The 22,380-nt window shown below is 40.8% G+C and overlaps 1 protein-coding gene across 10 annotated transcripts in view; it reads left to right on the top strand.

Moving 5' to 3' along the window:
- The window catches only part of DCUN1D2 (defective in cullin neddylation 1 domain containing 2), a 57,410-nt gene that overhangs the window by 12,806 nt on the left and 22,224 nt on the right, over positions 1 to 22,380 (top strand). For 4 of the 10 annotated variants that reach the window (XM_073350490.2, XM_073350508.2, XM_073350504.2 and 1 more), the window contains exon 4: positions 5,014 to 5,144. In XM_073350490.2, the coding sequence (XP_073206591.1) occupies positions 5,014 to 5,144 (131 nt within the window). Of the gene's footprint in view, positions 1 to 5,013; positions 5,145 to 6,397; positions 6,764 to 6,808; positions 7,935 to 15,397; positions 15,622 to 16,099; positions 16,723 to 22,380 lie in introns of those variants that run through there. The other 6 variants (XR_012159650.2, XR_012159648.2, XR_012159649.2 and 3 more) reach the window with 6 other exon arrangements.

Raw genomic sequence — 22,380 nt, 5'->3', positions numbered from 1 at the left:
GAGCCCAGCCAGGGAGCCATGGGGAGCCACAGCGGATCTGCCCATGGTGCGGGGGAACGAGGGGGCTGCGAATAGCCCGCAACCGTGTCCCCAAGATCCCTGCCTGGCCGAGGGCAGGTGGAGGGTCCGCATCTTTGCGCGGGCTCCCCACAGCTGCCCACGTGGCTCTCCCCAACTGGGCTCCGGTGGGGGTATACCTCGGAGCCTCAGCCCAGCCCTCAGAGTAGAGCCCTGCATTTATCACTGAAAGGAATTATATATTAGGGCTGTTGATTAATTGCAGTTAACTCACGCGATTAACTCAAAAAAAATAATTGTGATTAGTTGCACTGTTAAATAATAGAATACCAATTGAAATTTATTAAATATTTTGGTTGTTTTTCTACATTTTCAAATATATTGATTTCTATTACAACACAGAACACAAAGTGTACAGTGCTCACTTTATATTATTTTTATTTGATTACAAATATTTGCACTGTAAAATGATAAAAGAAATAGTATTTTTCAATTCATCTCATACAAGTACTGTAGTGCAATCTTTTTATCATGAAAGTGTAACTTACAAATGTAGATATTTTTGTGCATAGCTGCACTCAAAAACAGAACAATGTAAAACTTTAGAGCCTACAAGTCCATTCAGTCCTACTTTTTGTTGAGCCAATCACTAAGACAAACAAGTTTCTTTACATTTATAGGAGATACTGCTGCCTGCTTCTCACTTTCAGGTGACGTAAATAAGAACAAGCGTTCGCATGGGACTTTTGTAGCCTGCGTTGCAAGGTATTTATGTACCAGATATTCTAAACATTTTTATGCCCCTTCATGCTTCGGCCACCATTCCAGAGGACATGCTTCCATGATGATGATGCTCATTAAAAATATAATGCGTTAATTAAATTTGTGACTGAACTAAATGTTGGTTGAAGCACGAAGGAACATAGGAATCTTTAGCTCATCTGGCATGGAAATGTCTCGCGATGCTGGCTACAACAGTGCCATGTGAACGCCTGTTCTCGCTTTCAGGTGACAATGTAAACAAGAAGTGGGCAGCATTATCTCCTGCAAAGTGTAACCAAACTTGTTTGTCTGAGTGATTGGCTGAAGTAGGACTGAGTGGACTTCTAGGCTCTAAAGTTTTACATTGTATTATTTTTGAATGCAGTTATTTTCTGTATATAATTCTACATTTATAAGTTCAACTTTTCTGATAAGATTGCACTACAGTACTTGTATCGGGTGAACGGAAAAATACTATTTCTTTTGTTTTTTACAGTGCAAATATTTGTAATAAAAAATAAATATAAAGGGACACTATATTCTGCATTGTAATTGAAATCAATATATTTTAAAATGTAGAAAACATCCCAAAACATTTAAACAAAACATTTATTGCTGAACAGCGCGATTCATTGCAATTAATTTTTTTAATTGCACGCTTGACAGCCCATACACATGCGCGCACACACACACATATACACCTGTTTCATGGAAAAGATGTATCAAATACATTCTTCTCATATTGACTGATCCACTCCCAGAAGGGTCACATTGAGTTTCATTAATTGAGTTTGTTGTAGAGGTGCATGAAGAGCTTTGGCCTGTGACTTGACCCCATACCTCTTGTTGCTAATAAAATTTAGGTTGGTTTGAGATTGTTGTACTGCAGGAAGATACTAATAAGGTGCCAACTTCTGTAAAACACAAGTGGTTATTAGGCCCCTGCTCAAGAAACCATCTGTTGCTTGTGATCTCATCAATTCCAACCTCTTTCTAAGTTTTCCTTTTTGGGTAAGTAATAGATGTGGGGGAAAAAGGGAGTGAAAAAACTTTGATGTTATATGAAGTCCTCTGATTTATTTTATCCCTTTCATTCTTGCTTTTGGCTAGAGACTGTTAGGATAATTGCTTGATCATCTAACACTGGGCAGCAGTAGGTGTTCATGCTGATTCTTTTTAAACCTGCCAGCAGACTTCAGTGGTTTCACCTCTTCCTGATAGTATTGCTCTTCTGCGCTGAGAACTGTTTTAGACAGAATTCTGCTCAACATGTATGTGAGGCTTTGTGTGTGTAAGTGGCCAATAATCTCATGGTCTGGACTGCAGTGCCATTGATATGCTGATCATAGGTGGTTTGACACCTTTCTTGTTGAACGCAGGTTCTGCAGGCTCTTTGCTTTCCTAGCAGTAGGCATAGATTGGGATATAGATGAAAGGAAGCTTACTGAGGCTTAATCCAGACAAAATGATACTGCCAGAAAGTTTCTAGAGTATGGCACCTGTCTCCATTATTTAGGGAGTTGACCTACCCTTCAGACAAGAAGTTTTTGATGTAAAGAAGTGTTTGAATCCCTGATTGCTCACTATCAGAGGGTATTGGAAGTCAAAGATGTTATTTTAGCTGCACTACATAACGCAGTTGTGACCATTTCTCCATAACGTGATCTTTGCCATGACTATCCATGTCTTTCACCTCCAAAATAGATTTCAGCAATATGCTCTAATACACCATTAAAAATCCTTTAAAACTTTTATTAAAGAAAAAAGGAAAAACAGTTCAAGCATTTTAAATCTAAAGTATTAAATAAGGCTTTCATTTTTACAATATCTCTTGTTTCCTTTCCCTTTAGCTGGAGAAAGCATTAGAAGGAAAACCCGTGTTGTTTAACAGTCTCTTAGAAGGTATCAAAGATGGTAATAACTATCCTTTTGGGGGAAAAAGAAGAGGTTAGTTGAGATGAGCTGGAGCTGTTGTTAGTCTGATCCCATTTCATCCCAGGTGGTGTTTGGAATTCAGCTGGAGCCGGTTGAGCTGGCAATGTCATTTGGGTCCCTCTCTCTGACCTCTGGTCAGGACATCTCTCAAGATCGGATGACAAAGCGTAGGATCCCAGAAGATGGTAGGGGTGGCAGCCATGATAATGAGGCTCGCTCTAGTTGCCTGTTTTTCTCCCCATAGTCTCGTTCTTTACGGACCCAGAAACGGAGTGATGGGCAATATAGCCTGTCCCATCATTTTGTCCACCAGTCAGACCTAATTTCTGACATACCAATTTTGGTTCACTGATTTCTGGTTCCACACTTTCTTGTTTATCAAGCATGATCTTAACACAGTCCTTGAGTTATATCTGTAGCCTTTTTGTTTGGACTAATTCTCTGTCTCTCTTTCATACCTTTTCTCGTTGTTATAAGTTATTATGACATCTTCTGAACTCCTATGTACTTTTTACATTGAGTTCTCAATTAAGGCAATTTTGTAGGCTGAATTATCACAACAGTTCCTGCAATAGAAATGTTGTGGGGGATTATCTATGTTTCTGTCCTTGCTCAGCTCTGCTTCCCCCCTGACTTTGCCCGGTGCCATCCAGCTCCAGTGGCTCCCTCCCTATTGGCTGATTGACTCTCAGCTCCCAAGCAATCAGATTGTGGCCAGCACCCCCGCAATGGCTGGGGGCAGGGCACACCTCCACCAGTGGGGAGGTAGTAATTGTGTGCACACATGGGGAGACGGAGGTGACGGTAGGACCCAGATCGGCTGCAGCAGTGCCTAGGATTGGGATGGGGAGCAGGTAGGAGCTGGGGTGATCTCTTCCCCTCCTATCCGTCTATTTCCCCTCTCCGATTCAAGATGTGCTTCCAGCTCCTCTGTTGTTCTTCATTTGTTTCCAGGTTCAATTCATAGTATTGGCTACATCCAATAATCTGTCTTTTGGTTTGTGTTCTCGCTACCTGAGAAACCCTTATTCTTCCTATATGATACTGAGTCAGTTGAGGTCAAATTGGGTAATGTAACTGGCAATGCCTCAATACTATTGTCTTTAAGCAGAAGGGTCTCAATTCTGAAATTTGCTTCCACCTTGGTCTGCCAGTACCAATCTGTCAGTCTTCAGGTCACAGTGGAGGACTCGTCTTTTTCCTGGTTTTTGATTGAAGAACGTGACTGTGTGGATGATACAGTGTAGTGGTTGAAAAGTCTTCTGAAGTTAACATTGGTCACAAGCTTAACATGTAGTACAAATTCCCATATGGTGTACGTAGACTACAGTGGGTGGTTTCGTAAATTTAAAAAACCACAAATTTAGGGTAACAGCAATAAAAGTAATAAAGAAACAGTACATCACAGTTCAATAGGATTGCAATTAGTTATATTTAAATTTTACTTGATTCTGGTGGTGTCTTTAAGATAGAAGAATATTCATTAGTCCATCAGCTCAACCAATTAAGAAAGTTTTCTGATCAGCTCTAATCTGCAGTCTGAGGGGTGCGCACATGCACACATTCACATACCCATCAGTTCACACTAATGCACACACGTGCAGAAACAAACATGTTCACAAAAGTAGTCTTAAATATTAACAACAGCCAAGAAATACAATAAACAACAACTTGTAACTTACGATAGCCACAGCAACACAGTTGGGAAAGCTGTTACTTATTCCCATACATTACATCACCCTACAAGGGCATTTTGAGATCCAGTGGCTGGAAGTTGAAGCTAGACAAATTCAGACTAGAAATAAGGTGTAAAATTTTTACAGTCAGGGTAATCAACCATTGAAACAACTTACCTAGGGATGTGGGAGATTCTCCCTCATTTGGAGTCTTTAAAACGACGATGGGACATCTTTCTAAAAGCTGTACTCTTAGCTCAACCAGCAGCTCTGGGCTGGATACAAGGATTGCTGGGTGAGAATTTCTGCACTGTTATGCAGGAGATCAGACTAGATGATGATGGTCCATTCTGCTGTTGAAATCTATGGGGGGAAAAGTACCTGAACTAAATGGCTCAATCTTATTCAATCTGTATACTTTTGGTGCTTGTGTATAATATTACCCCTTGTTTCTGCTTAGGGCTTTTAAATGTTTAGTAAAGTAAACGAAAGTGATACTTTGTAGTTGAATCTTACAATAATGTTACTCATTTGTGTGTTTATAATAAATATTTGTAAGCTTCTTTTCTAAAATGGTTTATGTTTGGTTTATATACAAATATTGTCATCTCTTCTGCGGCAGGTGTGACACCACAGACAAGCTAAAAGCTCTATTGCCAAGATTGGAACAAGAGCTAAAGGATCCAATAAAGTTCAAAGATTTTTATCAGTTTACCTTTACCTTTGCTAAAAACCCTGGACAAAAAGGTTTAGGTGAGTATAAAAACCAAGAAGAGAAGGGTAAAACAACAAGCTTGATTCATGTGCTTTCAATAATATACTAGTCACAAATTGCAAATGATAACTATAGTAAAGTTCACTTAAAGAGTTCTTTGCCTCCCCCCCCCCCCCCATTTAATCTTTTCTTTAGTACTGCCTTGGGTGAGGTAAGTTAACTAGGTTTCCTACCACGTTTGACATCCTATCTACTCTATGAATTTAAATAAATTCAATGTAGAAGTGCACAGGGCAAGAAGGTCCTTAGAAAAATTAACGCAAGCCTATAACTAGTATTAAAGGTGATACTTAGACTGTAAGCTGCCCTGGTGTGAATACCACATTGTCTTCCTTGGTTTGTTCAGCACTAACTAAACTTTTGCTGCATTATTAATCCCAGAGTGGAGGCAAAACCTTGGAAACCCCACTATTCTGAACAAAAACTTTACACAAAGGTGAAATTGTAGGCTGACACTAAAGTAGGCCTGCTTTGGTATTACATTTTATTTTGATCCAATTTGGCATAAGACATTGTAGGATCAGCTCCAAATTAGTAGGTTGATATCAGCATACAGTATCAGGTTTTTTTTACTGTTCTCTTAACGAGACTCTGTCTGAGAGTTCATCCCAACCCATACCTTGCTGTTGCTCTCAGAATAACAACTGGTATTCTTTACTCACTGCCTGATGCAGTACTGTAAAGATATCTTTTCTCACCTGCTGTTTCATTATGACTTTTGTGAAGTCAAGGGTGTTTACCAAATTTATAAGTAGATAAATCTAAAAGTATCAAATCTTTGGTATTAAATAAATTCATAAGTCTTTGTCCAACACATACCAAAGGAATTTATCCATGGAACAGACAACAGCTTGGAAAAAAACAGATAACATGAGGGCTAATAAAACATTTATTGTATTGTCATCAATTTAACAATATTGTCATCATTCTCTTTTGCTATATGCACAGTATTTGGGAGAAAGTAATCACTTATTCCGGCCATTTTAATTGTGTATCACTTTGAAATTGGCGTGGATGTTAACAGACATTTTTTCGTAGTAAAAATAGCTTGAAGGGAAGGAGAGTGAAGATGGACAAGAATAGGAGCAAAAACTGTTTCAGAGAATCTTGGCTGAGGGGTTTGTTCATTTTTTCCTTGGTTTTACTTTGAGTGTATGGTTCTTGCCTTCCCCACTGGCTTTGGAGGTTTTATTCAACTATGATGTGTTTTATCAGCTTTATTTTCCTTTAGGTATTCTCCCTCTTACCAGATATTTTTTTCATGCCATGTGCTACTGTCATACAGACCAGATACCATCATGCAGCTTAAGTGTTTGGCAAAGCCCTGCAGCCAACATCATATCATGAGGGCTCCTAAGCAACTTGAATCAGTCCACTTTAAAATTGACAAAGAGTAAAGCATTGGTATGTGACTTTTACTAGAGCTAGAGATCAACAGTTAAAAGTTAATGTTCTAAAATGCATGAAGTCTTGCACACCATTTATTAAAAATCGTAGTGCTTTGAGACAGAGCAAAACTTATCAAACATAAGTTTAGTTTGCATAATATCTGACTTCTTGGAATACCTAAAGAAAGAGTATATTGCTGTTTCAGTTGGCTTAAATGCAAAAGAGGAACCAATATATTTAATATATATTACAGAAGACGTTTACCTAAATCTGTACCAAGAAATAGGAAAGTCACCACAATCAGAATTACAGCAATGGATATACTTGTGTATGTGGCACAAAAGAAAAAAGGAATTGAGCAGTTTTCTCATACCCCAATTTATCTGGTCTGAGGAGAAAGGAGTTAGCTACTGACCCTGGATAAACCCATAGGTGTATGGTATCTCTCTATCCTGAAAAATGGTATTTTTGGTAAGGAACACCCGAATGTCTTGAAATACTTATGTGACAAAGCTTAGAAGAGCAGAAATAAAAATTAATCTAAAGAGGACTCTAGAAACTGATGACTATATTGTTGCTAACTTGAGGTCTTGGGAGCTTTAACAATCTAGTAATGGTTGATATTACTTGAATGGGGTAGTGTTGGGTTTTTTGAAAGCTGGTAGGTTTTTCAGCCTTTGGAAAATTAACTTTTTAGTATTTTTAAGAAAAGGATCAATTCAGGCAGATTTAAGCAGGTGTAATTCTTTTGATTTTAGTGGAGATACACCCACTTTCAACAGGTCTGAACTTGGTCCACTGTTGGTTTAATTGGGAGGAAGTCCAGAATCAGCATGTATATTAGAATGCACACTTTTATGTCTTTATGAAAGTCAGTGAATTCCATGATGCCAAGTGCTTCAGACAAGCAGTAATCTTCAAGAGTCAGGCTAGTTTGCAAATTGCTTTTTCTGTTAGTCTGTTATGCCTTGGGGAAATTCTTATAGCTTGTCTTCGCTGCAGTGTTAGCTCGAGTTGTAGCTTGAGTGTTGCCCCTAATTTTATTCCCCTGTACGCATACAAGTCTTGAGTTCAAGTTAAGTGGTTCTTTAAATTCAGATAGCTGGCCCATCAGAGTTGAAGCTTGAGTGCTGCTGACTCGAGAGCTTATAATGTAGTGGGGACTCAGCTACTCTGTTCTGTAGAGCTGGCAGTTTCTCAGAGGCAGTTTTAAAGGCACAGCGGCAAACTATCCTGATGGGAAGGAAAGACAGAGCCATAATGATCTCTTACTATTTTTCGTATCAGGAGCTCTTTAATGACTTGCAAATCAAAAAGTAATCGTACAAAAATGGAAACATGGACAAATTGTATGGATGAATACAAAACAATAGCATAAGTGTGTAGGGACAAAATCAGAAAGGCTAAAGCACAAAATGAGTAACACCTAGCAAGGGACATAAAAAGCAATAAGAAGAGGGTCTATAAATACATTAGGAGCAAGAGAAAGACAAAGGAAAGTGTAGGTCCACTACTTACCGGGAAATGTGGGCTAATAATGGATAACATCAAGAAGGCTGAGATGTTTAACATCTATTTTTGCTTCTGTCCTCACTGAAAAGGTTAATTGTGACCAGATATTTAACACAATTAACATTGAGTGAAAGAATAGATTAAGGAATATTTAGATAAACTGGCTGTATTCAAGAACCCAGGGCCTGATGAAATTCATCATAGGGTACCTAAGAAACTAGCTGAAGCAATTGCAGAACCATTAGCAATTATCTTCAAGAAGTCATGGAGGACAGGTGAGGTCCTGGAGGACTGAAGAAGGGCAAATATAGTACCTATCTTTAAAAAGAGGAATAAAGAAGACCCGAGGAGTTATAAACTAGTCAGCCTAACTTTGATACCTGGAAAGATACTGAAACAAATTTTACAAACTGGCTGTTTACTATACCTAGAGGACAGTAGGGTATGATCAATAGCCAATATGGATTTGTCAGGAACAAATTATGCCTAACCAACCTAATTTCCTTCTTGCACAGGGTCACTGGCCTAGTGGATGGGGGGAAGCAGTGAATGTGAAATATCTTGATTTTTAGTAAGGCATTGACACAGTCTCACATTACATTCTGAGAAGCGAACTAGGGAAATATGTTCTAGATTAAAGTACTCTAAGGTGGGAGCATACCCAGTTGAAAGACCATACTCAGAGTAATTTTCAATGGTTTGGTGTTAAACTGGGAGGGCATATCTAGTGGGGTCCCTCAAGGGTCTGTCCTGATACTTTTCAACACTTCCACTAATGACTTCTATAATGGAGTGGATAGTATGCTTATAAATAGGGCTGTCAAGCGATTAAAAAAATTAATTGCAATTAATCACACTGTTAAACAATAATAGAATACCATTTATTTAAATATTTTGGATGTCTTCTACATTTTCAAATATATTGATTTCAATTACAACACAGAATACAAAGTGTATAGTGCTCACTTTATATTTATTTTTGATTACAAGCATTTGCACTGTAAAAAAAAAAATTGTATTTTTCAATTCACCTAATACAAGTACTGTAAGGTTTCAGAGTAACAGCCGTGTTAGTCTGTATTCGCAAAAAGAAAAGGAGTACTTGTGGCACCTTAGAGACTAACCAATTTATTTGAGCATAAGCTTTCGTGAGCTACAGCTCACTTCATCGGATGCATACTGTGGAAAGTGTAGAAGATCTTTTTATGTACACACAAAGCATGAAAAAATGTGTAAGGAGAGTGATCACTTTAGATAAGCTATTACCAGCAGGAGAGTGGGGTGGGAGGAGGTATTTTTTCATGCTTTGTGTGTATTTGTAAGGAGAGTGATCACTTTAGATAAGCTATTACCAGCAGGAGAGTGGGGTGGGAGTAGGTATTTTTTCATGCTTTGTGTGTATATAAAAAGATCTTCTACACTTTCCACAGTATGCATCCGATGAAGTGAGCTGTAGCTCACGAAAGCTTATGCTCAAATAAATTGGTTAGTCTCTAAGGTGCCACAAGTACTCCTTTTCTTTTTACAAGTACTGTAATTCAATCTCTTTATCATGAAAGTTGAACTTACAAATATAGAATTATGTACAAAAATACTGCATTCAAAAATAAAACAATGTAAAATTTTAGAGCTTGCAAGTCCACTCAGTTCTACTTCTTGGTCAGCCAAATCGCTCAGACAAACAAGTTTGTTTACATTTGCAGGAGATAATGCTGCCCACTTCTTGTTTACAATGTCACCTGAAAGTGAGAACAGGTGTTTTCATGGCACTGTTGTAGCCCACGTCGCAAGAAGAGACCATTATGATCTAGTTTGACCTCCTGCATAACACAAGCCAAAGAACCTCACTCAGAAAATTCTACATCAATCCCATAACTTCTATTTAATTAAACTGTAGAGGTTTTGGTACAGGTGAAGATACTGTACATGAAGGGAGCTTATTTCCCTTTTGGTACAACAGGTGCTATTTTTTTTTTCCTGGTCACTAAGGAGAAGTATACTATGCCACCCAAATTCAAGAAAACACTACTACCTGTGTAGCAGTGCAGTGTTCCTGTCTTTCTTAGAGGCAGACACCAAAGTTGTCCTCTGCCTAAAATGGGGCTGAACTAGCATCTACTTCACCCACGTAACATACTCTTCATAAGACATATAACTGATCCATAAAAGACAACACCCAGGTCGTTCTTCTTGAGCCTAAGATTTCCTTTTGGGGTCAGTACTTTGGGAATTGAATCTCTTAAAGTTCTTTCTGGGATTATAAGGGAACAGACCGACTTTCTCAGGCTCAGATTTCAGTATATTTGCTAAGTCTTGAGCCTTCTGTCTTGGGGCAGGTGTTGGAGAGGCTTTACCTATAGATGTTTCTCTACGTAAAGGAGTCATGGGGAAAGGGGAGGGACCCATCCCTCCCTTCTCCCAGTGGCAGTAAAGGTTTTCCCACATGTGGGTCAATGTGATATTTTGGACCACTGAAGGGAAGTAGGGAAGACAGAGCAGAGGCACAATGACTGAGTTCTGCATTCTGTGAGCTGGGGGGAAAAAAATCATTATCTTTCTCTCACTGATTCATATTACTGGGGACCTGAACACCAAATCTATCAAATTTGCCCTGGAGAATGGAACTTCTTTAGGAGGTCTGCAAGAAATGGAGCACTCTCAAGTAGACCTGGTGATTGCCTGGGAGAGCAAAGATCAGGGACTACTATATCAGCTTCAGGGACTTTTTGGCCCTTAGAGCTGATGCCCTCTCTCAGCTGTAGGCAGGTTTCTGTAAAGGGTCGCCATAGCCATCTTAATGGCTCCAGCCTAGACCTGGCAGCTGTGGTGTTTAGAATTGTTAAATTTCATTTGAATGCTTCCTATACCTTTCAGGTGGGATTTGTTTTGTCAAGGTCTAGTTTACCCGTAGGACTTGGCAAGACCTTTTTTTTAGAGTGATTTTTCAGACTTTGGGATTCACCATAGTTCTGCCTATGTTTAATCTACACCTCATGATCTTGTTACTGAGTCTGGAACTTGGAGTATCTTTAAGGTTTGCTTGGTATAGGACTAGAGAGGTTAATCTCACCTGTGCTTCATGCCTTCTGGCTCTTGTCAAGGGCGGTCTGAATAAAGGTTTGAGTCTTAGCTCTTAGATGACACAGTTGTTCAAAGGGACAGGCTTAATTGTTCCTTGGTCAGTTTATACCCAAAGATGGTCAGGATCATAGAGACAGCAGCCAGGATCAGAATGAGGTCTTGGCCCCCTCTTTCTTCCTTGGACCTGAAGCTTGTCCTGAACATCCTAATGGATCCTACTTTTGAGCTCTAAGCAGTAACGTTTGAGAGTTTGCCTGTGCTCAGGACTATTTTCCTATGGATAGTTTATGTTTCAGAAGAATGGAGGAACTTTCAATCATTTCCTCTAGAAGTCCCTCCATTACCCACCAGGAAACAGTGATCAGATTGGTCTTCGTGGCTCTGCTGAAATCTCTTCACCCATACACCTGGTTCAAGGGGGGGTCCTTTCTTCACTCTGCCACTTTACCAGGAATGAGCAAGAGAACTTTGATTGTGAGAAGGACATTCAGGTTTGTGTTTCAGAAGTATCCTTGATCAGGAGATAGATCATCTTTGGATGAGGACTCCAACGAGGTTGCATCCTCCATAAGTAGATGGTATTATGTGCTCTTCTTTTTAATTGCAGCAGCATCTTTACCTTCCATAGTAGTAATCTCTGAGTAGACTGTTTGGGTCTGCAGCTCTCCGAAAGATTACTTCAACATTGGTGTGTGTGGGAGTCATCTCTCTACAATTAGTGACCAAGATTTTGAATTAGTGACCAAGATTTTGAATTACTGACCAAGATTTTGAATTACTAGTATTGAAAAAGTGACAGCATATATGTTTTCTACTATCTTTGTCTTTTACAATGTTTGCCAGAATAACAAGACAAATGCTTGCTCTATCTAGGCACTCTGTGCACCTCCCAAGTATTTAAAAATAGAAATAACAATCTTCCTTACAAACCTATAGGAGAATTAGCTTAGAGGTTGTTTGTGAGAAGAGGCTGAGTATGTTCTGTATGTGGGTGAAGAAATTATTGAGGGAAAAGCTAAATTGAAGCAATATATTCTTTATTTAGTCCTGAAAGTGGGTAGTTCCATGATTGTTCATTTCTCTTATGTGTGAGAGTTTTGGTTATGTCTACACTGCACTTTTGTTAAAACTTTTGTCACTTGGGGGTGTGAAAAAACCACACCCTGAATGACAAAAGTTTTAATGACGAAAAGCACTGGTATGGACATTGCTTCATCAGAGGGAGATTCATAGATACTAAGGTCAGAAGGGACCATTATGATCATCTAGTCCAACCTCCCGCACAACGCAGGCCACAGAATCTTACCCACCCACTCCTGTGAAAAACCTCTCACCTATATCTGAGCTATTGAAGTCCTCAAATCGTGATTTAAAGACTTCAAGGAGCAGAGAATCCTCCAGCAAGTGACCCGCGCCCCATGCTACAGCGGAAGGCGAAAAACCTCCAGGGCCTCTTCCAATCTGACCTGGAGGAAAATTCCTTCCGAACCCCAAATATGGTGATCAGCTAAACCCCAAGCATATGGGCAAGATTCACCAGCCAGATACCCAGGAAAGAATTTTTTGTAGTAACTCAGATCCCACCCCATCTAACATCCCATCACAGGCCATTGGGCCTATTTACCATGAATATTTAAAGATCAGTTAATTGCCAAAATCATGTTATCCCATCATACCATCTCCTCCATAAACTTATCGAGTCTAATCTTAAAACCAGATAGGTCTTTTGCCCCCACTGCTTCCCTTGGAAGGATATTCCAAAACTTCACTCCTCTGATGGTTAGAAACATTTGTCTAATTTCAAGTCTAAACTTCCCAATGACCAGTTTATATCCATTTATTCTTGTCCACATTGGTACTGAGCTTAAATAATTCCTCTCCCTCTCTGGTATTTATCCCTCTGATATATTTATAGAGAGCAATCATATCTCCCCTCAACCTTCTTTTAGTTAGGCTAAACAAGCCAAGCTCCTTAAGTCTCCTTTCATAAGACAAGTTTTCCATTCCTCGGATTGTCCTAGTAGCCCTTCTCTGTACCTGTTCCAGTTTGAATTCATCTTTCTTAAACATGGGAGACCAGGACTGCACACAGTATTCCAGGTGAGATCTCACCAGTGCCTTGTATAATGGTACTAAAACCTCCTTATCTCTACTGGAAATACCTCACCTGATGCATCCCAAGACCGCATTAGCTTTTCTCACTGTCATATCACATTGGCGGCTCATAGTCATCCTATGATCAACCAATACTCCAAGATCCTTCTCCTCCTGCGTTACTTCTAATTGATGCGTCTCCAGCTTATAACTAAAATTCTTGTTATTAATCCCTAAATGCATGACCTTACACCTTTCACTATTAAATTTCATCCTATTACTATTACTCCAGTTTACAAGGTCAGCCAAATCTTCCTGTGTGATATCCCGGTCTCTCTCTAAATTGACAATACCTCCCAGCTTTGTATCATCCGCTAACTTTATTAGCACACTCCCACTTTTTGTGCTGAGGTGAATAATAAAAAGATTAAATAAGATTGGCCCCAAAACTGATCCCTGAGGAACTCCACTGGTAACCTCCCTCCAACCTGACAGTTCACCTTTCAGTAGGACCCGCTGTAGTCTCCCTGTTAACCAATTCCTTATCCACCTTTCAATTTTCATATTGATCCCCATCTTTTCCAATTTAACTAATAATTCCCCATGTGGCACAGTATCAAACGCCTTACTGAAATCTAGGTAAATTATATCTACTGCATTTCCTTTGTCTAAAAAATCTGTTACTTCCTCAAAGAAGGAGATCAGGTTGGTTTGGCACAATCTACCTTTTGTAAAACCATGTTGTATTTTGTCCCATTTAGCATGGACCTCAATGTCCTTAACTACTTTCTCCTTCAAAATTTTTTCCAAGATACTACAGATGTCAAACTAACAGGCCTGTAGTTACCCAGATCACTTCTTTTCCCTTTCTTAAAAATAGGAACTATGTTAGCAATTCTCCCATCATATGGTACAACCCCTGAGTTTACAGATTCATTAAAAATTCTTGGTAATGGACTTGCAATTTCGGGTGCCAATTCCTTTAATATTCTTGGATGAAAATTATCTGGGCCCCCCGATTTAGTCCCATTAAGCTGTATGAGTTTCGCTTCTACCTCAGATATGGTAATATCTACCTCCATATCCTCATTCACATTTGTCATCCTACTATTATCCCTAAGATCCTCTCTAGCCTTATTAAAGACTGAGGCAAACTATTTGTTTAGATATTGGGCCATGCCTAGATTATCCTTGACCTCCACTCCATCCTCAGTGTTTAGCGGTCCCACTTCTTCTTTCTTTGATTTCTTCTTATTTATATGGCTATAGAACCTTTTACTATTGGTTTTAATTCCCTTTGCAAGGTCCAACTCTACTTGACTTTAACCTGTCTCACTTTATCCCTACATGTTCTGACCTCAGTAAGGTAGCTTTCCTTGCTGATCCCTCCCATGTTCCACTCCCTGTATGCTTTCTGCTTTTTCTTAATCACCTCTCTGAGATGCTTGCTCATCCAGCTTGCTCTACAACTCCCGCCTATGAATTTTTTCCCCTTTCTTGGGATGCAGGCTTCCGATAGCTTCTGCAGCTTACATTTAAAGTAATGCTCTCCTGGCTGATGAAGCTACTGCACCCATTCGGGGTGTTTTTATTTTGTCGTAAGGAGAGCTCTCTCCGGGCACCAAAGAGCGGCTACCTTACAACGGCCCGGCTGCAGCAGCACAGCTGCGCCATTGTAAGATAAGCACTGTAGACATAGCCTCAGTCTGTTTTCTTCCATTTCACATTTTTCTTGCTGGTATTCTGAAAAGCATGGCAATCTGTGGAAGCACTGGTGTAGGACACAGTTCTTTGATACTAGATTCTGTCACAGTAATTAGGGAATGGCTTACTAATACTAGTAATGCCTCAGGTTCTGCTTCTTTGGTCGTTTGTTTATGTAAATCTTTCTATTAGTCTTTGAGAATCTGGCAGACAGGTTTCCAGAGTGGACCATACTTGTGGTGAATCTTGCCTGGCAATATGCAGAGTTTTATTTCTGCCTAGAAGATGGAGCAAAGGGTTCTTTTTTCCACATCCATCATGAGCAAGCTTGTAGTTTAAAGTCAAGTATTATGATTAATCAAAAGGGGAAGGGCGAAGGAGGGATTCAATAGCTCATCACATCTTGCACATAATCAGTTGACTTATTCTGAGAAAATCCTTTTCTTTACAGGCACATGAGCCAGATTTTACTGCAGTTTGTCAGAAAGACTAATTGAAGCAAAAAATAGATGTGACTATGCTGTGAAGCTCTTGTTTGAGCTGTAGGAGAAAGAAATGTCATCTCACATGAAGTTATAGTCATGGAACAAGAGGAAAAAGACCAAATTAGACCAATCCAGGGTACCTTGAAGAAAAAATTAACACCCAACAGTTTGAATACTTTGCAAGCTTAAGGTACATTTACGCAGGGGGGAAAAAAAACCCCGAAAAACATGGCAGCAAGTCTCAGACCCTGGTCAACTGACTCAAGCTCACCCTGCGAGGCTAAAAATAGCAGTGTAGATGTTTGGCCTCAGGCTGGATCCTGGACTCGGAAATCTGGTGAGGGAGGAGGGTCTTGGGTCCACCTAATGTCTACGCTGTTATTTTTAGCTCCCTGCTACCATGAACCCAAGTTAGTTGATCCAGGCTCTGAGACTTGCTGTTGCAGGGTTTTGGTTGGATTTTTTTTTTTTTTTTTTTGATGTGGAGACGTACTCTGGCTCTTATGTGTGCAGACCCTTTACATGTAAGGATACTGAATGGTGCAGTATGCTTCCGTGTATGACACTTAGCCATAGGAGTCACTGTCTGACTCTACTGTTTTGAGGTTGAGGGTGTTGTGAAGGGGGATATGTTGCATGATATGATTGTTACTCTCTTTCTTTCATAGTCCTAGAATAAGTTCAGAAGTAGAGGGAAAAGACAGTCCAGAATGAAGATGCTAACATTCTCTCCTCTTCCCTGCTTCTTTCTCAAACCAGCTAAATCTATGCTATAGTCATTTTCTTAATGAAGTTGTAGCTTCTCGGGAATACATCTTTAGAATTTTCTGATAAGGTTGAGGAAATCCCATGCTGCCCTTTATTTTGTAGGTGTAAAAATAATATGTGATCATGTAATAAAGATTGAATCATATTGCACAAGCTACTCCTGAGGGCATTCTGTGTCTCCCCCCCCCCCCAAAAAAAAAATTCTGCGCCCAATATTTTAAAATTCTGCAAGTTTTATTTGTCAGTATATAAATGCAGAAGCTCCAGCATGGCAGTGGGGAGCACAGGTCACTGACTGCACGAAGGTGGGAGATCACCCTGCAGTCCTCCCCCCAACCCCCTCACCCTGGGAACATGGACTCAGTGGTGATGCTGCACCAAACCCTGACACAGCACAAGGCCTGGGCCTGCCCCACAGACACCCTGGGGCCTTGCTCCTCTGCACCAGGAGTGGGGCAGGCAGGTTCATCCGGGCAGGATCCAAGTGTGGAGGGGCTCATTGTGGGGGGATCCAGGTGTGGGGTGAGAGGGTTCTGTGTGGGACAATCTGGCTGAAGGCAGCTCAGTGCGGGGGTCTAGGTGTGGGGGGATCTAGATGCACAGAGGCTTGTTGGGGAGGTTCCAGGTGCAGGGGCAATGGGACTTTGCAGGGGCTTTCAGATTAAAGTGGTTGGGGCTCAGCAGAGGGGTCTGCGTGTGGAGGTCTCAGCAGGGGTGTCTGGGTGCTGGGGGAGTGGAGCATGGTGGGGTGGGGGTCTGAGCACAGCTAATTGGGGGTCAGTGGCGTGGGGGTCTGGATGTAGGGGCTCAGGGTGGTGCCAGGGGGTGGGGCATCAGGGTAGGGGTTTGAGTGCAGGGAGCTTAGAGGGTGGTGATCTGGGTGCAGGAGTGGGAGTCCAGAGGCAGGAGGTCTGGGTGCAGGGGGCTCCAGATGCAGGCGTTGAGGTTCAATGGGGTGGGGTTTGGGTATGGAGGGCTAGGGTGGCTCTGGGTGTACAGGATGAGGCTTGGCAGGGGTGTCTGGGTATGGGAGGTCAAGATGCACAGGGGTCCCCATATAGTGACCCCTCCCCCTGCAGCTGAGGAGCGTTGGGGGCAGGAAGCAGAGGAGGATGCTGAGCTTCCTGCAGCTGGGGGAGGTTTCTGGGGGTGGGTCTGACACATCCCCAGCCACTCCTTGCAAGGGAAAAGGAAGTCCCATCCTCTTCTGCCTCCAGCCCAGCCAGGATTAGCATCTGATCCCAGCTCAGCGTAGGATCCACTAGCAGGAGTGTCCCCAGCCCTGCGGTGATTTACCTCTCCGCCGGCTGCTCTGGGTGCCTGAAACGATGTACCTGCACAGCTAGGGAGTGGTGTGTGACTGCTTTTGCAGCTTCCTTTTGCTTCCCTGTCAGAAAGTGATTTTTCTGCAGGGAAGCAAACAAATCTGCGGGGGACATGAATTCTGCGCATGTGCAGTGGCGCAGAATTCCTCCAGGAATAATAAGCAGAAGGGGACTGAATTAAGGTTGCACAAGCAACCTAAGGAACATAAGAATGGCCACACTAGGTCTTACAAATGATCCATTTAGCCCAGTGTTGTGTCTTCTGACAATGGCAGGTGCTAGAGGCTTCAGAGGGAATGAACAGAATAGGACAGTTTATTGAGTGATCCATCCCCTGTCTTCCAGGCCTAGCTTCTGGTAGTCAGAGGTTTGGGAACACCCAGAGCATGGGTTGCATCCCTGATCATGTTGGCTTGGATGGACCTATCCTTCATGAACTTATCTAATTATTTTTTGAATCCACTTAAACTTTTGGCCTTCACAATATCCACTGACAATGAGTTCCACAAGTTGACTGTGTATTTTGTGATGAAGTACTTCCTTTTGTTTGTTTTTAAACCTGCTGCCTGTTAATTTCATTGGGTGACCCCTGGTTCATGTGTTATGTGAGGGAGGTAAATAACACTTCCTTATTCACTTTTTCCACACCATTCATGATTTTACAGACCTCTACCATATTCCCCCTTAGCCTCTTTTCTAAGATGAACAGTCCCAGTCTTTTTAATCTTTCCTCACATGAAAGCTGTTCCATGGCCCTAATAATTTTTGTTGCTGTTCTCTGTACTTTTTCCAATTCTAATATATCTTTTTGAGATAACATGACCAGAACTGTACACAATATTCAAGTTGTTGGGTATACCATGGATTTATGTAGTGGTCACTGTTCCCTCTAAGCTGTGCACGTGTGCACACGGCGAAACACCGCATGCACAAAAAATGAAATACTACATCAGAGCTAGGCTGAAATATCATTTACGGGCAACTTTTGACATTGTTCGCCCGCCATCTATCAACACAGCCAGATTCTACTAGCTGGCAAGGGGGGGAGAGGAGGGCAGTGAATCATACCCCTGCCCACCAGCATTTCGAACATGGAACGTTGATCACGTCGGAAGCGACACATCTCCATTTTCCCTTGTTTTTTGCCGCAGATGCATGGACGAGATTGGAGCTATGCATAAACTTCTGATATCCTGATATGAATGATCTCTCGTTTGCCCTTTGTCGAGTCACGCTGTTAAGCGTATTGAAATAGTAGCCATATAATAAAAATATTAATTTTATATGAACCAATCTGGTAAAAAATCAATCCCAAAATGTCACTGTCTAGAAGTCTAAAGCATAAAAGAACAGCGACTTTATTTAAATCTGGATGAGACTATAGAGACAGTTACACCGAAGTCACATAGTGTAATGCTTGTTAAACTTCGTAAAATATTCTCATATGATGAGGACAACAGAATGGTTTGTGTATATTGTCGAGATGCCAGAGCTTCGGGAGAATTTTCAACAGGAAGAATGTGGAACGATATATGGAAGTTGGATTTCTTAAAGCATCATCTGTCAAATCCCTATGTTCAGAATACTACAAAGACTTTCTTGCTGAACAGATTGTTATAGTCAGTCAGTACAATGACTTCAAGTTTGCAGTAGCTGAAAGAATCAAAAGCCAATTAGTTTTAAGTTTCCTGGATATGGTGACATTTGCTCACCAGAACGAACAGTTTCAGGATCTTGCAAAGTTGATGGATATTGGAGGAACATTCCTAGCATCAAGTGCAGGCTATGAGCATGGCTTTAGCTTAATGAACACTCTAAAAAACAAACTACGGAATCGTTTAAAAGTAGATCATTTGGACATGCTGATGTGTATTAAGAGTTACCAGCTGGATGGAGGACTGATAGATCTGGACAGAGTTTATATTGAATGGGCAAATGAAAAAGATCGCAGGGAAAAACAGTAAGGTTAGTTTAGCAGTCTTTGACATTTTGACCAATAAGGAAATTAAAATGCATTTGTAATTACATATCTTATTCTTGGCTAATGATCATTTATTGATATTTTTTAGGAAAATTTTCATTTAAAACACAAACTCTTGTTTTTCTTTTTTTACTTATGTTGTCTCTATCTGAAAACCCATATAAATTGACATAATGGCATATTTATTAAATTGTCTTTATTATATGTTTATCAAAATCTTTTCGGACATGTGTATAGAATGAAAGGTGAAAGTGGACACCAACGGGCATAAGTCTATGGACTGTTAATGATCATGATTAATATGTGCTTGATATATGCTCATAATTGTCTATAAAAAAAATCATAAAGTGTAATGCTTAAAACTAACTTCTGCTTCATGAAGAATGGTTAAATTTCCTTTTTCTAAGTATTTTAAAATGACATTTCTAAAATAAAATGGTGTAAAACAGGGGTCTCAAACACGCGGCCCGCATGTGGGCCGCATGTGGCCCGCAGGGCTATTTCCTGCGGCCTGCCAAGCAGCCCGGCCACGGCCTACCTCCATGCCAGCGGTGGGCAAACTACAGCCCATGGGCCGGATCCAGCCTGCAGGATTTCTCCCCGTGGACCCGTGAGCCCCATGCCACTCCCTGAAGCGACCGGCACAATGTCCCTGCAGCCGGGGGCGGGCTCCGTGCATTGCAATGGCTTCTAGGCACCGCCCCCTGCTTCTCCCATTGGCCGGGAATAGGGAACCGCGGCCAAAGGGAGCTTCGGGGGAGGTACCTGGACGAGCAGCAAGGCAGTGTCACCCCAGAGCCCACACCCCGAACCCCTCCTGCACCCCACATCCCAACCCCCTGCCCTGAGCCCCCGCCGCATCCCTCCTGCACCCCCTGGGAGCAGGGAGGAGGCAGAGTTGGGGTGGGGACTTCGGGGAAGGGGTTGGAATGGGGGCGGGGAAGGGGTGGGTGTACCATGGATTTGTATAGTGGCATTAGGATATTTTCTGTGTTTTTATCTATCCTTTTCCTAAAGTGGTTCCTAAAGTAATTTCATCTTATTTATGAAGATGCTTTTATGTCTGTACAATGTTAAAATAAATAGTCCCAAGACCTACACACTGAATCTAAGCCCACACAGGGAATGCTCTTGCAGGACATAAAACACCCATGGCCTAAGGAGTCTCATAACTTCTAAGTACTCCAAATTCATTGTAGTGGTTGTATGACCTCCCCCTGCAGCTTTTGGCAACTTTGTATTCCATTAGGAGGTATGGATTTTTTAAGTAGCCAAACATGTTTGAGGAAATAGGGAGATATTGAGTTAGGCCTAACTTCATAAGCAGGTAGTGTATGCATGGTATGTGTATTATTGAAGGTATGGGTAGCAGCTGTTATCACTGAAGTTGAGCTCCAAATTCCATTCCTATCCCCATGTTTCAGTTGCTCATAACTTTATCCAATAAATCCCTTTTTGATGTGAAGTTTTTTCCATGCTTCGATTCTCAGCCCAAAGGAGAAAAATCAGGTCAGCCAATTTTGAGTTATTCAAGTACGAAAAGACTTTTTTCCAAATTTTCTGATTAAAAATTTTTGCATACTAAAAACTTTTTTAAATATCTGAAACTACAAAATGCAAAGTTCTTTTGTCTTGTAGGTTTCACTGAGACTTCAAAAAAGCTGTTATTTCAGTGGTTTTAAAATTATGAGCATGTAAATGACCAATTTTGCTTATTTGCTGTGGAGTTTTTCTTTAAGGAGTTTTGCAGTGCATTAAAGAAAAATGCTGATGATGCCTAGTAGTCCTTTAGTTTACTGGCACAGTTAAACTGAAAGCTACGTCCATCGAGTTTAGAAGCTCTGATGAGGCTGGAAGAATGTAAAATTCCCAAATAACTTCATATCTCACTTCTACCTTTTTTTTTTTTAGGTGTGGGGGGGAAAGAGTAGATTAAATGCCAAAAAAAAAAAAGCATTAATGCAACATTAAGTTTGAAAAATCAGACATTTAAGTGAGGAAAGTCCTAAGATTTACATTTCTCCCCCATGAATTTGATTTTTTAGATCTCTCCATGCATAGTATATTTTCTAGTCCTGTGTTCTCTCTTAATGTAATTTTAATGTAATTATTACTATATAGCATAAAATGTATAGGATATGCAATGTGACCAGTTAACACTGCAGGAACAAACTTAACTTTTGGAATGTTATGACTTTTGGAGAGCTTGATTTTTGCAGTGTTAGGGCTGAGGAATCTTAGAAATGTAGGGCTGGAAGGGACCTTGAGAAGTCATCAAGTCCAGCCCCCTGCGCTGTGGCAGGGCCAAGTAAACCTAGATCATCCCTGACAGTTGCTTATTCTTACTGTTGTTAAAAACTTCCAATGATGAGGATTATACAACCTCACTGGGAAGTCTATTCCAGAGTTTAACTACCCTTTTTTATATTTTCCTAATATCTAACCTAAATCTCCCTTGCTGGAGATTAAGCCAGCTACTTCTTGTCCTATCTTCAGTGAACATGGAAAACAATTAATCACCATTCTCTTTATAACAACCCTTAGCATATTTGAAGACTGTGATGAGTTCTCAGTCATCTTTTCTCAAGACTAAATATGCCCAGTTTTTTTAACCTTTCCTGATAGGTCAGGGTTTCTAAATCTTTTATCATTTTTGTTGCTCTCCTCTGGACTCTTTCTAATCTGTCCACATCTTTCCTAATGGGTGGTGCCCAGAACTGGATACAGGGACAACTGCCTCCTGTGTCTTACATACAACACCCCTGATAATCATTAATGCTAACTTTACTACCCATTATGAATTTTTCTCTTTGCTATCTGTCTCAGAAATCACTACATAAAAGAGAATTTAGAAATATGAATGTGTAGTTCCACC

This window comes from Lepidochelys kempii, chromosome 1 (genome assembly GCF_965140285.1).
Source record: "Lepidochelys kempii isolate rLepKem1 chromosome 1, rLepKem1.hap1, whole genome shotgun sequence".
Classification (NCBI taxonomy): Eukaryota; Metazoa; Chordata; order Testudines; family Cheloniidae; genus Lepidochelys; species Lepidochelys kempii.
This window is presented reverse-complemented; position numbering and strand designations above follow the sequence as displayed.